General features: G+C 40.7%; 1 protein-coding gene across 3 annotated transcripts in view; it reads right to left on the bottom strand.

Annotated features, from left to right (window-relative positions):
• Positions 1 to 636: 636 nt before the first annotated feature.
• The window catches only part of ATP2A2 (ATPase sarcoplasmic/endoplasmic reticulum Ca2+ transporting 2), a 40,846-nt gene continuing 24,764 nt past the window's right edge, over positions 637 to 16,718 (bottom strand). Inside the window, exons 17-21 of one of the 3 annotated variants that reach the window (XM_040416071.1) lie at positions 15,520 to 15,605; positions 15,279 to 15,412; positions 14,825 to 14,942; positions 14,614 to 14,734; positions 637 to 1,295 (exon numbers count right to left, since the gene is read on the bottom strand). In XM_040416071.1, coding sequence (XP_040272005.1) covers positions 1,282 to 1,295; positions 14,614 to 14,734; positions 14,825 to 14,942; positions 15,279 to 15,412; positions 15,520 to 15,605 — 473 coding nt within the window. In that variant the 3' untranslated portion in view covers positions 637 to 1,281. Of the gene's footprint in view, positions 1,296 to 13,016; positions 14,735 to 14,824; positions 14,943 to 15,278; positions 15,413 to 15,519; positions 15,606 to 16,282; positions 16,304 to 16,718 lie in introns of those variants that run through there. The other 2 variants (XM_040416070.1, XM_040416072.1) reach the window with 2 other exon arrangements.

The following is a 16,718-nucleotide window of genomic DNA, read 5'->3' as shown; positions in this document are numbered from 1 at the left end:
TCACCAAGGGGTTAAACACAGATAAATGCCTAAAGAAATAAAGTAGCCTAGTATGTCCTCCCTTCATATCCTGTCTCCTATTACAGTTACAAACATTCTCTGTCCCAGGATATCAGCCATGTCCTGTGAGACGCTGTAAGACAACTGGCTGTAAAACAAGCCTCCCTGCTGTCCCGTCTGCAAAAGGGCTAAAACGGTTGGTGAAGGGGAATGCTTAGCAAAGATAGAGGGGTCAGCAAGAGATTTACCTGGATGATCCTTACAAAACAGATGACGACATTTACGTTTCCCCCAAAGGAGTGAATGTAGCAATGGCCCGACATGTGCAGTACCGCTCCATTCAGACAGAAGGCCAGAGGATCCCCTTTCATTATTGCTAGTTGAATGAGGAATATGCTGTGGACATAATTCATCTTGTCCGATTATTGCGAAATGGACGCCATTCGGCTCATCTATTTTATACGAGGAAACCCCATGCAGAGAAAGAACAGACAATTCAACCAGTGCGTCTATAGTAGAACAAACTTTTATTTATCGGAAACCATGTCTGTATGATGCCAGTCAGCAACAACTGAATGTATTTACAATTGCCTAGCGGCCAAACATGCGTTTGCAGTGACGGACATTGTTTTCTTGTAAGAGAAGCATCACAGTAAATCGTATTGCACCAAAAAGGTTATCTGCTTTAGAATTTAATAAGTTACATTATTACAGTGCAAAAGTGACATTTGCACACTCAAAACCAGTTAGAAAACAAAACAAAAACTAAAACTCATGAAATGGTGACCTAGAGATTTACATTTTAAACATTCAACATCTGTAGCTTTTGAAGGAGTTTATAAATAGAACAAGTGCATATTGTACATAGCTGTTCAGAAAGGAAATTATACAGTACAGATATCTGGCTACTTACAACTGAAAGCATGCACTACAATGATATTGTACATGAACGGATGACATTTTACATGGCGAAACACAGAAACTTGGCTGCTTAGATTATCTTCTCCTTCCATTTGTTGCGAGAGGGGCCTCCGGCACTACACTCCGGGTTTCCCCTCCGGCAGCAAAAGAAATTGTATTGCATCTTCACTGTGCACTGAATCATGGAACGCCTCCTTGGAATCTTCCAACACATTTAATTGTGAGGGTGATTTTGTATTTTAGCACAATTTGAAGCACATGCCTTTTCTTGTCTCCATTTACTTTGAAAACTGCCTGTAAACACACGCATGCACGCAACAAAGCAACCTTACATCTCTGCACAATTGTTTAAGGAGGGGATTACTCCAGTTGTTCTGAAAAGGAAAGAAGAAATAATACATCAGCGGTTTGGAAGTCTGCAGAATATCAGGCTTGCAAGAGATTACTTCCCACCTGAATACGCATATTGGAGCCCAAGACTAGATTCTAAGAACAAGACATTTGCCCGAAGGTATAGCATATTGAAGAATAGATCAAATACACATAATAGGTACTTCAAATGGTCTTTACTTTTGTAATCAGGTGGCCCGTAGTAATCCTGCCTTGGAGCTGACAACCCTTATCCCTTGAACATAAAAAAAAAAAAAAAAAAAAAAAAAAAGCCGCCTCACCTACCAGCCGTCCCTGGCCCACGTGGGACAAGGAAGCAGCTGGGTCCTGTGAATGCCTGGTCCACATAAGCTTGAAGGGTACATCCTAGCTGTGATATAACAGTCAAGCAAAATATGACTGCTGAGGCCTGTGATTGGCCACAGCAGTCACAGGACCCAGCTGCTTCCTGGTCCTGTGGGGACTGGAAGTAGCTGGGAACGGAGCAGCAGTGGGACCACGGGAAGGCAAGTCAGCTTTTTTGTGTTCAAGGACACAGGTCAGGATGATAGAGCTGTTGGCTCCAAGACAGGACAATCCTCTTAATACAAGTCTACTCTAGGATCGAATGATTGTTTATTGACATAGTAACGTTACATTCACACTTGCACATTGAATTATGGAGCTAAATACAAAACGCAGATTGTTTTTGCATTTAGCTTCGGATTTGTGTTTTTATTCTTTAAGGAGCTGTTGTAGATTTTATTATAAGTGCACAGACAGAAGAATGTGCTCCATTTACAAGACATGCAGGTTGTCATATATTCTGCACATCCTCCGACTGCGCAGGGGATATCAAGACTGGCGTAGCGAACGCCAGTGTTTGATAAAAGAGTCCACATATGTATATAATGCATATCAATGAAAATCCGTATGAACACCACATTCTGGTGTATGAATCTGACGTTTATGCTGACAGATAAAGCAACCCCTCAAGAGGTTGTTCAGCAGCTGCAGTGTGTAATATTCAGTTCCATTTTCCTGCTACAAAAAAACATAATACAAGACCTCAGATGTTTTTTGTTCGATTAGGCAATTTAATATCTGTAAAGGGAGGCAGCGCACATCTAAAAAGGACCTACGAGATGAATTGAGCATAGTTATATTTTTGTATAAATATTAGAATTTTTTTCACATCTGTGGCTGTTCCGGCACAGCCAGAGTTCCCCACATTACTGGATACTGCCACCTGCCTGCCCGGACCCTACTGACTAATGTGGTACGACAGAGATCCAGCTGCTACCCCACAAATTTGTCAAAAATCGCTGCACACAGCAGTTTGGCTGATTTGCGGCATTCCGCAGGTGTAAAACTAGCCTAACAGCATGAGCAATCTAACGACTAGCAAGAAATAGTTTGCCGTAAGTCAACAAATCTACCTACAAGATTATCGTTAGCAGTGTAAAAGCTATTGGGGCAAAAGAGCAACGATTTCCAACGAGTAGACAGCAAAAAATATTCAACTAATAACCCCTTAGTGACCACCCATGTGTGTTTTTAACAGCAGTCACTAAGGGCCTTAGGCTAGGCCACCACTTTTTTACAGCGGCCCAGTCTTAACACTGCACGGGTCCCCCGTGCAGTGGGGTCCCTGCTCTCACAAGAGCCGCGGCCCTGCTTCAACAGCCCGGACTGTAAGGAGTGTCGATGCGGGCTGTTTAACACTTTACATGCCATGGGCAATGGCGCCCGCCGCATGTAAAGTGCTGACAGAGGGAGCGGACTCTCTCCCATCGGCATCCAGCAAATGCGATTGCTGGTCAATGTTAGAATAGCGTTGCCATTAAAACACAATGCACTATAGGGATTGTGCATTGCATTTTAAAAGCAATCAAAAAGCGGTCTGTTATAGTCCCCTTGGGGACTATTAAGTGGTTAAAAAAAAAAAAAAAATGTGCCAATTTATTCTTAGTTGCCACCGAAAAAACGTAAGCGATCAAAAAGCGCCATTTACTCCAAAATGATACTAATGAAAAATACAAGTTGTCCTGCAAAAATCAAGCCCACACACAACTCCATAGAAACAAAAATAAAAATTACGGGTCTTGGGCAGCGGCAATGCAACAATTGAAATCTTTTTTTTTTTAAAGAAAAAAAATATAAATTAAAAGGGGTTTATTGCAAAAAAGTTGTATATTGTAAAAAAAAAAACTATGTATTTGATATCACTGTAATCGTACTGACCCAGAGAATAAAGAGATTGTTATTTATACCGAAAAATTAACGCTGTAAAATTTAACATAAAAACGCAGTGGCAGTATTGCCGTTTTTCCCATCTCCCTCCCAGAAAGAGTTAATAAAAGTTAATCATAAAGTTGTGTACCCCGAAATGGTGCCATTAAAACTACAACTTGTCCCGCAAAAAACAAGCCTTCATATAAAGCTATATACACGGAAAAATAAAAAGTTATAGCTCTTGGAACGCAACGATGAAAAAAGGAAGAAAAACGTTTGGTCAGTAAGGCCCAAAACAGGCTGGTCACTAAGGGGTTAACTGATCACTAACAACTTCCTAAATAACCTCTTGCCATTCATTAATGAAAACTCAAAAATAATCTAAAATAACAAAAGGGTCACACTTAACCCACCAGTCTGTTATTTCAAGTGTTGACATGACGTCATCTCTTCTGCAGATACTAGCAGGGGACCAGGGAGACCTCAGCACCGGAGCGGCAGGAGGGTGGCAATGGTTGTATTACATCTTTGCTATTTTACACCATTGTACGCTGCTTTCAAAAAACGTCATGGATGGAACCACCCCTTTAGACGAGTTGTATAAATTCAGTCATCCTGCAGTCTATTCTATTGGCAATAAACCCCTTATTTCCAATATTCTTTTAAACTTACAGTAGGGGGTACATGAATCAGTTTTTACTTCTACATGGAGAATACAGCCATCATCTGAAATTCGATTGGACTATATTATGCATTAAAACACAGAATGCGTATTTGGGACCAGTTTTTAAACATAAAACACAAATCTACAATTTGCAAGTGTGAATGTTTTAGAAAATTTTGATCTAGAAGAATTTAACTATGCATATATAGTTCCATTGTATGCTCTAACAGCAGTGAGAATGCATGGTAGGGCCAATATTACAAAGGACTCAATAATGCAGTTCTATTTAAATGACATCTGTCAGCAGATTTGTACCTATGACACTGGCTGACCTGTTACATGTGCGCCTGGCAGCTGAAGGCATCTGTGTTGGTCTCATGTTCATATGTGCCCGAATTGCTGAGAAAAAAAGGTTTTAATATATGCAGATGAGCCTCAACGGGGGCGTTGTCATTACTCCTAGAGGCTCTGCTCTCTTTGCAACTGCCGCTCCCTCTCCATTTTGATTGACAGGAACAGGCAGTGAAAATGTCACACCTGCCCTTGTCAAAGTGCAGAGGGCACAGCAGTTGCAGAGAGCAGAACTAGATGCAAAGGCAACGCCCCCGTTGCTCCAAGAGGCTGATTTGCAAACATTAAAACATTTCTCTCAGCAATGCGGGCACATATGGACATGTGACCAACACAGATGCCTTCAGCTGCCAAGGGCACATGTAACAGGTCAGCCAGTTTCATTGGTACCATTCTGCTGACAGATGCCCTTTAAAAACATCCGTAACATGGCTAACACAATATTGGTTATATTTTACTACCACTCAGAAGATTATCAGTAGTTCTCAAATAATGGAGAATATTAAACTAATTTAGCTGTCAACCTGGTTCAAATGGTCAATGCTTTAACTAGAAAGACATCTTGAAAAACCTAAACACCGGTATGGTGCATGGCTTGATTTCTGAATGGCTTCCTAAAAGTATTTCGCTTCATTGTTCCATGACCCTACATACACAATTTGATATCACAGTGGTTAAGAGCATTCATGTGCACGGTGAATTTCAAACATGTTCATTAGTGTGTGGATGAAGAAGTGTGTTAATTTCCCCAGGTAAAGTAGTAGAGGTGAAAGGTTAAAAGTAGTGATTTGTCACGCTTTAGAATATAACCGGGCATGTATTTCAGTGACCCGTTTCTTATACTCTTCTTGTGATCAACATGAACATAGATCATTTTTCTATTCTACAGGATCCAACTTGGGTGTATTCAAGGTCACACCATCTTGTGAGCTCAAGAATGGAAATGACAATGTTAAGATGCAAACAATACCAGGCTGTTTAGTCAAACTACTCATACCCACAGTAGCTTGACAACACTACACTACTAGATGAGATGCACCTACAAATGTTGGTCATTTTTGTATAATACTTTTGTTTAGCAAACTATTGAGAATCAAACAAGGTGGGAAGGATTATAGTAAAAGAAAAAATGTAAACCTGCTTATTTGTTAACCATGAATAGGCAAATGTATTTATAATGTCAAGTGCAGAAAATACTAAGCATCCGAACAGTTCATCCCCCAATATCCTCCTTTATTTTGATCCTAGCCAGTCATATTCAAAACAGCATGAATATAGAAAGAACTGCTGTGTGTGTGCCAGTTATTTCGACAATCACAACAGTTTCTGGCTGCAAGACAATTGGCTGCAGCAGAAGCCTTCCCCATTGCTCTGCGTGAACTAGTGGTCAGGAACCCTAGGCTGCACCCCATTGCTCTGCCTGGATTAGGTGGTCAGGAACCCTAGGCTGCACCCCATTGCTCTGCCTGGATTAGGTGGTCAGGAACCCTAGGCTGCACCCCATTGCTCTGCCTGGATTAGATGGTCAGGAACCCTAGGCTGCACCCCATTGCTCTGCCTGGATTAGATGGTCAGGAACCCTAGGCTGCACCCCATTGCTCTGCCTGGATTAGGTGGTCAGGAACCCTAGGCTGCACCCCATTGCTCTGCCTGGATTAGGTGGTCAGGAACCCTAGGCTGCACCCTATTGCTCTGCCTGGATTAGGTGGTCAGGAACCCTAGGCTGCACCCCATTGCTCTGCCTGGATTAGGTGGTCAGGAACCCTAGGCTGCACCCCATTGCTCTGCCTGGATTAGGTGGTCAGGAACCCTAGGCTGCACCCTATTGCTCTGCCTGGATTAGGTGGTCAGGAACCCTAGGCTGCAATCCTTAAGTCCCACCAGCTAAAACAAGAAGTGATAAGGAATAAACTAACACCTCTGTTACCAGAACGATTTCTACAAGAATTAAAACCCAGCAGATTAGGGGTCCAGCTATGTGAAAGCAGAGTGCACGGACCCTGCAAGTGCACAGAGGTTGTCTATGCCACCGTACATAATGTAAGCATAGCTTATGGGGGGAGAAACTTATACATCTTAAATCCAAAAGGAGCATGCTACAATTCTTTTTCTGCTAGATTCATGAGAGTATGACATTGCAGGAATACAGAGCACAGCAAGGGCCTACAATTGTGTATGGGTGCCCTATTACGGCTCCATACAATTCAAGGTTGCATGGAGCAGTCATATGCCCGTGTGGATGAACCATAGTTGTTATTCTATTATAAAACTACTTTAAATGTTCCTTTATCCTGTTCACTCTTTGCAAATCACCTCCCTTGCGATAAGCTTGCCGATGGATGGGGAAATGGAGTTTACTTGTAAATTGATCACAAAAAAACAACAACTTTGACTTGCTACTATCTTTGAATGATACAACCACATATACCATGTCCCACACTACAATTTTCGCTTATTTGTAGATAGACTAGACTTTGGGACAGTAAGCTACACCATAACGGGTGCATGTCTTATGTCAGATTTTAAGATAGAACCAAACATTTGTTGGCAAACATTGTGAATATTTTCCCCCCAAACATGAAACCAGTGGACACTGGTGCAAACAGGAAGTCAATGCTGGAGAGCAAGGCCAGAATGATTATAAAAAGTACAGATTACTAATCCACTAGTGAGAAAGATTATCCAGTAACTCACAGGGATGAACCTTTTTAAAGTCACTGTATTTGCTGATCTGAGACAAAGTGGATCCAGCAGGAAGGAGAGTACTTTATATAATTATATTTATTTCCCCCTACTTTTGAATTCACTTTTGGTTTTTCTAAGACTGCAAAAAAAAACACAAGCACACACACTGACGTCTGCGCAGATTCCACCTCCCATTATATTCAATGGAAGGCCATACTACTGTTCATAGGCCACGAATATGCCAAAAAAGGACAATGAGGGTGCACAACAGTCTTTGATATAAGGGTCAACAAAGTACAGTACAAAGCTTTATGCCATAAATGGCTGATGGGTGCAGGTTCTTCTTCCAGGACTCCCACTTAATGGATGAATGGGAGGTTCCCATGTCCCCCCAATCATCATTACCGAGAGGACAAAACCATGCATTCATAAGGCACCCTCCATTGAAAATGATGGTGTGGTGGTAACTGCATACAGACTGCCATCTCCCCAACACAACTGGAGTGCCAGACAAGGGTCATGGAACCCGATTTTCCTGACATATGGGTGATCTAGAGATGGCTACATAATGCACCATTAATATTTGGCTGACCCCAAGTGTGTCACCCCTTCTCAGACACGGAAACTGCATGTAAGCCACCAAGGAACTGCAAAAAAACAAAAACCACTAGCATAGAGGACTGCAGGTTGCGAAACCTTGCTGTACAAAACAAAAAAAGAAATATCTTCAGCATGCCATAGCAAGTAATTAAATGCCACTTGCCAGCCATTAGCTTTACATTTTAGTACAAAGATTCACAATTCTAGCGAATCCTACTTTAGGCTAGAACATGAAGATATGTGGTCACACAAATGCTGCAACACTGTGGTAGGACAAGGAAAAAGGAGAACCTTCAAACCATCACAAAAAATTCCAACGGAGGCTAGACTTTTTTCAAAAGTTGCAAGGTTGACCATAAAACTGAGGATGCATTTTGCCAATTCTGAAATTTACTGCTACTTGTGAGCAATGAAAAGTCACGGAGTAGCCCTAACCTTATTGCCTAATTGAAGAGAATGTCAAGCTACAAAAAGGCACATTATGCCAAGTGCAAGCTTTATCTGGTAAAGTTAAAAATAAATCATGGAAACTAATATTCTAAAATCCCCTAAACTGGACAAAGTATTCAGAAGAATAATTCTCCTGCTTAAGGAGTATAATTAGGTAATATATTATGAAAGATTGGTGAAATGCAATGGAAAAAATAGTAATACAAGACTTTCCTGGCAGCTCTGATGTCTCAGACTGTAGAGTTAAACACAGCTTGGTCACTAGGAATGCTCGCTTTTTATGCATCCATTTAAGGACATAGTAGGCTTGAACCTCTTTCTAGCAAAAATGCTTCGAGTTAAACTGCTAAAGATGGCAGCTATATTTCCAGCCAAATCTAACCAAATAATTAAAAAGCAATAATGCTTCAGCTAAAAATAAATGTCACTAATGAAATACGATTTACCATAACATGTGAAGCTCTTCTGTGCCACAAGACTGCAGTTCTTCCATTTTTTTTATCTGAACATAGTACAAAAAAAACAAACAAAAAAAATCCTCCCCCCATTTAACTTGTTTGTAGTGAAAATCTTAAAAAGAATATTTGGCAAGTGTATAGAACAAGTTGAAAAGGGCAAGCGAATCCAAATTTGGGCTTCCTTCAAGCCAGACAGTAACATGATTGATGTCTGACGGATCAAAATAAAGGAGGCATCAATGGAGGTTCAAAAGTCACCCACTTGTTCCAGTACAACAACAAAAAAATTTGTTTAAAGGGGTTGTGCAGTAGTATAAGGCCTCTTGCACACAAACGTTTTGCATCCGTTCCATGCATTGGGGACTGCAATTTGCAATCCCCAATGCACGGGGAACATCCGTGCGGCAGCTGGGATGGATTGGGACCCATTCAACATAAATGGGTCCGTGATCCGGCCACACAACAAAAAAAAGTTATATTTTTATGCGGTGTGGAAGCACTCCGTAGTGTTTCCGTGGGGTTCCGATCCGTGCTTCCGTTCCGCATCTCTGATTGCTGACACGTTCAAGTGAATGGGTCCGCATCTGTCATGCGGAGTGCACACAGGTCGGTGCCCGTGTATTGCGGACCCGCAATACGGCCACGGGTACACAACGTTCATGTGCAAGAGGCCTAACACTGATTATCTTTCCTCAGGTTTAAGTAATCCGTATCAGGTCGGCAGGGGTCACACTCCTGGCACACCTGCCCTTCTACTGTTTGAAGGGTCAAGGTGCTTTAAATAGCTGAACGGCAGAGGAGTGTGAGCCCTGCCAACCTAATACTGATGACCTATTCGGAGGAAAGGTCATCAGTATTCTACCCTTGCACAGCCCCCTTTAAATGAATAAATAGAAACAGACCATTAGCGCTCAATAAAACCTGCTGTTCACTGGTACAACAGATACTGGAGCGCAGTATCTGATGATAAAGGATAATGGCCAAAACATCTGCTAAAGGGTGGATTTAAAAAAAATAATAAAAAACGCAAAAATTCTATGACTGCATTTCTTGGTGTTTTATTCGGCTAGTTTCACACCGACATTAACAAACAAAAAATTCAATAAAAATCTGGCAGGCTGCAAGCACAGTTTTTTGTCCATCCGAATCCCGACACTATTGCAGAAACAGGCCGGATTCCTTTATAGTCAACGGGGCCTAGCAGTGGTCTGGCCCTTTCCTGCTGAATTCAATGAACTTCAGCAGGCAGTTTCTCTGCCAGAAGATTTTAACACTAGTATGAAACTAGCCTAACACTAACTCGTATCAAGATCTCTAAAGATGCAGAGCTTGTTAAAAGACACAGCTCACGTTCTATAACAAGATGTCACCACAATCCCAGGGCTAATCATCCTTCTCATGAAGCAGACACTGAAGTTTTCCAGTTAAGGTGCACAAGCAGATCTTGAAAAACGAGAGGAACTGGTTAAAAAAAATAAATAAATAAATAAATAAATACCCCTGACCGATAATTGTCCCTGCTGCTTCACACGCTGGAATGCCAGGTAAGGTCTGCTCAGCCACTGGTCGGCTGTAGCAGCTGAGCAGGCTTTTCCTCACATTTTGGGCAAAATCAAGCCAGGACCAGAAGTGGGGGGGACTGGTGAGGGAGAGTAAGGTTTTCATTTTAAACCCCCTTTATAAAGCACTTGCAAAAGTTAAAATTTTTCACAACCATTCAATTTCATTAGTGCCACACACACACTTGAAGCAGCTATGTGATGATTGACGTAAAAAATGAGCCATCATAGTACACTAACACTTTCTGTCGCAGCTTTCTCCCCATCACAGCTCAGGGGGCATGTTCTTTCTGCTGTAGCTCTTTCCCTGTAACTGCCACAGAAGACATAACATGGCTGGTGGCAGCTGAAGATCTAAACTGAGCGTGTGCGGTGGACAAGAAATAAGGAAAAAGACAGCAGATTGCACCACACAAACACTTTAAAGAGGTTGAGCAACAAAGAACATTTACTATTAATGTACAGTATAGGTGCTCAAAATCTGACCGCTGGTGAACCACAGGGATCACGAGAACAGGGTCCAGAGAACCTTCTTCCTCCTCACTGGAGGAACACTGAAACAAGGAGTTTGAATGGAGTGGTTGTCATCCAAGCTCCCTGCCGCTCCAGTCAGTCTCTGTGGGGATGATAGAATAGAGTGCTTGGGACTCCCATTCTAGTGAACCCTGTAAGGTCCCCAGTGATCAGACATTTACGGTATCACCTATCCTGTGGCTAGATATGTTCACGGCAGGACAACCGCCTTCAATCGATGCTCTATAAAGCTACATCCACACAGAACGTAAAATAGTGGCAAAAAAATAAAAAATAAAAAACACAACACATGAATTACAACATGGTCTACAACATAAATGGACATGCAGCAGATTTAAAATTTGCACCACAGGACAATTCACACTGCATTTTTTTTCTTCCTCTTAGCAGCGTATGGATGAGATTTCTTACAATCTCATCCACTGTGCTGGTACTTTACAAAGCTGAGCATTTGCTACATGAAGAAGTGTGAACATGCTGTAAGATGCCAACTGTAATTACACTCGTAGGACAGAGCAGAGCTTCTGGAGGACACGTCAGAAGATCTTGTGCTACCAGCATCACTAATTAGAAGGCATTGCTGACCGACCGTAGCAGCTTCCAGAAGCATGTGCTTAGAGTACTAAACAAGCCAACTAACCACCCAAACTCCAGTTTGGTATAGTGGATGTTGCATCAAGTTTCCCCACAAACAGATTCTTTTTCCCCTATGATAATCATCATTTTCTTACTCTTCAGATTTAGTAAAAGCAGCATAATATACAAACCAATCTCTCCTGTTTGCAGCAGTGCATATATACAGTATTTCATGTTTATATGGTCACATACAAGGTTTTATGTGCCAACCACATTCGTAAAGACATGCCTTTGATTTCTGGTGTAGCCTAAACAGGCACCTTAGTAACCTGGCAACCCATTAAAACTTCTTAAGACTTGAGTAAGGCGCCAAAACACATACAGAATACTAACCAGCCCATCGCAAACCGACTAGATGTTTGCAATTATCGCCACTCAAGTGGTTTCACTGTAGAATGTTGTCCCCACAAAAGCAGGCGGCCATCAACAAGTGACGGCTGTAATGTGTCCGTTTGCTGCAGTTAATGACATTCTTTTAAAAAGGCACACTAGTCAAAGCCATCCCCTCATGCCTGTATTTTATCTTCATGTATACCACGCCTTACATTTAAAGTGTTACCGCCATTTATAGGGACAGGGAAAAAATGTTTTTTTTCCCCTAATATTCTTTATTTAGCGAATTTGAACATTCCTAGAAGAAAAACTGCTCTGAAGTGTCCGTTAGCAGCGCTCTCTAAAATGAGCGCTGCCAAGGAATATCCATCTGCACAGTACAGTGAAGACTCTGGGCTCACCGCTTTTGCCCTCACATTGCCCCTCATTTATATGCCTAAAAAGGACCGTGTGTGATAGATAGTACACATGGTCATTTTTAGGCATATATAGGAGGAAGGGAGGGCAAAAGCAATGAGCCCAGCGTTTTCACGGTCCAGTACTGTGCAGATGGATATTCCTTAGCAATGCTTGTATTAGAGTGCTGCTAACAAACGTCAGTGCAATTTTTCTCCTAGAATTGTTCAAATTCGCTAAATAATGTAGATTAGAAAAACAATTTCTTATCCCTGTCCCTACATATTAGAAGAAAAAAAAAAAATTGGCAGTTACACTTTAAAGGCAAAAACTCAATTCCCCATTTACAGAGTTATACATACCCCAAATGCCACTTACCTTAAAGGCAACTGTCCCGTGATTCTCTGTCCTTTATCATGCTGCAGCTAAAGCCACTAGGGGTATCGGACACATACAACCAAAAGGCCTAGTAAAGTTCAATAATGTGGCCAAAAAGCAGCCTTTTCAGTCTGGGCTGGGGGGGTGGACACACACACTTCATAAAGTGTTCACCTTACTTTCTACACTGCTCTGAACCAAAAGGGAAGCTCAGCCCTCCATGCGTCCTACAGCTGGTGATTTGGAATACCCTACCTGTCTGAAACTATTCAAAGCAAGGTGACTGATGGTTGCTTATGGAGGACTGTAGTGACCCAGGACCCCATGACAAGGGCACAAGCCCTCTCTTTGTATTGTGAGATGATTTCAGCTCAAGCCAGCAGCAATATACCTGGATTGGTGGAACGACTCCTGCATGTGCAATGTAAGTGTAGGACAGACTCAAAGTAATGGGAAACTTAACCACTTTTATTCTTTAGCAACAATACAGACTGTAATTTCTTGCATCGTTACATGAACCGGCTACGACGGAGTGTTTCAAAGGCAATGAATACTCACTTTAGTTGAAGTGTTGGAAGGCATTTGGAGAAAAACACCACAATTAGGACGTTTAATGACCTAAACTTTGGTGGCTGAGGGAAGTCAACCTGAAAACATGCTCTAACAGTTAAATGAGGGTTATTAGTGTCACTTTAAAATAAAAATAGATCTATACAATATGTTCATTTGGTCATGTGCTATTTACAGGTTTTACAAAATAAAACAGGAAGTTAAATACAAAGTTATTTCCCCAACTCTGGTTAATACAGGTTAGAAGAATAACTTGCAATGATAACAGGTGGATGGTCGCTTGCGAACTGAAATATAATCCAGCTGCATCGTTGCAGTGCAATTTTCTGATTACACGCATACATAACGTTCTATATAGAAAATGAATAATTATTAAAAAAGAAAAGAAAACATAAGGAACTTATGGTGATCAAGCATTCGTAAGACAAGACATGTTGCTCTGTCCATTAAAAGGTTTTATTATTTTTTTTTAACTAGGCTGTGAAGTATAGTCCATGAAATGGGCAACACGGGGGGGGGGGGGGGGGGGGTGGCTACAATAAAAATACATTAGACATTTAAATAAATAACCTTAAAAATGAATGGAAGGAAAACGATTTGAACTTGTTGGGAAGTCTGCACAAGCAAGAATGGGCATACCTCTTACAGAGAATCAGAGTGGTGTAAACAGAAAAGAAGTGAAATGAGAGACTGGAACACAAAATACTGACTGAGGTAGCAGTTATCTGCTTAGTGCAGAAAAAAAACTGGCTTATGGCTAGATTAAAAAAAAGAAGAAAAAAAGCCTATCAGACAGACAGTATAATGAGAATCAAAACCAAATGACCATGCAGAAACACAGAGCATGCTTTGTAATTTTAGTTAATTATTGTCACACGTTCCCTAAATCTGCTACGAATTTTCAGCAGATAATGTCCATTGGATCAAATTAGAGTTCCTTTTTGCTTCCTTTTTTTTTGTTTTATGCTTCTTTAAATGAGAATGGATATTATGAAACTGAACACTGTACATGCATTTCCCATCTACAAAAAATATTTGCATAAAATAGTTAGTCCTCTGTACACGGCAAAGAACATAAAGAACATTATGTATAAAAAAACAAACAAAAAAAACCTCTTGTCCACGTGGCTGTCAAGAGGTTTGGATGGGGTAGATGGGAGCAAAATGAGAAAATAAGACCTAGTATGAGAAACAAACTTGCCTTCACCAGCACTAAGTTCATGTGAAAATTCAGCAGAAATAGACAGTTGCTTTAAACAATAAAAAAATAAAATAAAAAAAATGAACAGGTTAAGTTAAACATTTCCATTCTGTAAAAATGTCAGTCAAGACCAGAACATCTCAGTAATGTTAGTGTCGGTGCTGTAAAGCCAGATAATCAAAGGCAAGAAAATGAACACAAACGGCCAAGAAATCCCCTCAGTGCATGCGGAAAAAGTGCACGGTTTGGCGGCAGGCTTTTCACACTCTTTACCAGGTTCCAAGTAGTTACGGGCAACAAGTTTAAGTGCCTCATCCAGAAGTATAACAGGTAATGAGATTTTCAGCACCATCAACCACTGAATCAAGTCCAACGGGGTAATCTGGAAGATAAGCTATAGAGAAGAGGAGAAAAAAAGGTCAGAAGGTCAGCTCCGGCTGATAGAACTACCTCAATCATTACTGGCTGTGTGATGTGAACATACCGGTAATGGCTCTACATAAAGAATTAGGAAATGAAGTGACATGGATAAGCAAATGGAGCCCAGGAGCCAGACGTTCTCCCATGGAGGCATTCTCAGAAGGGACTGGTTTTCAGACAAGCTGTAAGAAAGAGAAAATGAAAGTTGGACACTAGGAGTCCTAACAGTCTCTGCGAGCTCCATATTCAATAAACAGCTACAAATTCATCCAAAATTATTTGCCCTTAACAAATTAAAAGACACAAAGGTGGAACACAGACCTAATAGGGAGTTTGGGCGTCCATACCACTTACCAGAGATGCATTTATCCATGGGTAGTACTTTTACAGGGGAATGAACAGAATAATGGCATCTAGCTATAACTTCTTAGAATGGAAACATTAAATAGCAAAGGCAAGTCTAAAGGCTCCTTTAAAAAACAGAAAACCCTAATCTAGGAAATGGCAGCAGACGTTACCTGTTCAAAGCGTTACACATTTCAATAGTAACTAGGACAGACAATGCCATAGTCATTGGGTATGGAGACTCAAAGACTTCACATGAAACGTCTGCAAATTCTGGGTTGTCCGGTTTGCACTGAAGAAAGTGGCTCTACAATGAGAAATCAGTATATATATATATATATATATATATATATGAGGATGATATGATTTGAGATGTTAAATGAGATATCATAAAAAATAAGTCAAGATGAATACCAGTTGGTAGAAAGTAACTCTTGGTCCATCTTCAGCTGCAATAAACCACCAGGCTGCGGCTCCAACTGTAGCGGCACCAACATAACCTGTTTAATAGAAGGCCACAATAAGATCCAGCAACGCAAATAAAACATTTGGTATCTTTTAGTAATTTAGCAGGATTTTCTTTGGTGTTTTCAATGGATTTTTTGTGTCCAGAAGTTACTTTAAAGTCTAAAGCTGACTAGTAAAATCACTAGATACAAAACATTTTGGTATGCTCTAAAGATAGTTTTCTTTTCATACGCTTATCTATAGAACTTGAAAAACAAAAAATAAAAACACTCAAAATATTACAATAAAACGTTGCCTTTTTTTAACCAGCATTTATCATCCTGTAAAACTTGTGTGTAAAAATGGCCATAAGTTCCACTTTCAAAAACCCTTCTTACAAGGTTACTGCAAGGCAATTGAGATTTGATCCAAAAGTGGTTCTATTGTCGGTTATATTTATCAGGGTCCATTCACATGTCCGTAAAATGGGTCCGCAGCTGTTCTGCAATTTGCGAAACGGGTGCGGACCCATTCATTTTCAACAGGGCCACAAAAGATGTGGACAGCACACTGTTATCCGCATCCGCACTTCAGTTCCGTGGCCCTGCAAAAATAGAACATATTCTTCTCCACAGACAAGAAAAGGCATTTCTATTAAAGTGCTGGCCATGTGCGGTGCGCAAAAAGCGGGACGCACATGGCCGGTGTCCGTGTTTTGCGGATCCGCAATTTGCGGACATGTGAATGGAGCCTTACTGAGATAAAAATAAACGCCAATAATAAATGACTCACAGAAGTGAGTACCCGTGCAGAGCCAGCACGTATGGTAATACGCCAAAGAGAGAAAGATAGGGCTCGCACTCAGTAATATTATGAATATATAAATTTTATTAGTGTCTCCATATGAGACAAATCACAATAAAAACACATAGAAAACAGTATGGCAAGTAGATACAAACAATGAGTATATAAATATAGCACTAATGTGCATATGGGCCAAATAGGATATCAGAAATACATGTAGTTAGGCACCGCTGTAAAGGCATCATATATAATAACCAACATATAAATATAAAGTGCAAATATATCAAAGTGGATATATATATATATATCCACTTTGATATATTTGCACTTTATATTTATATGTTGGTTATTATATATGATGC

Source organism: Bufo bufo, chromosome 2 (assembly GCF_905171765.1).
Source record: "Bufo bufo chromosome 2, aBufBuf1.1, whole genome shotgun sequence".
NCBI classification, from domain to species: domain Eukaryota; kingdom Metazoa; phylum Chordata; class Amphibia; order Anura; family Bufonidae; genus Bufo; species Bufo bufo.
This window is presented reverse-complemented; position numbering and strand designations above follow the sequence as displayed.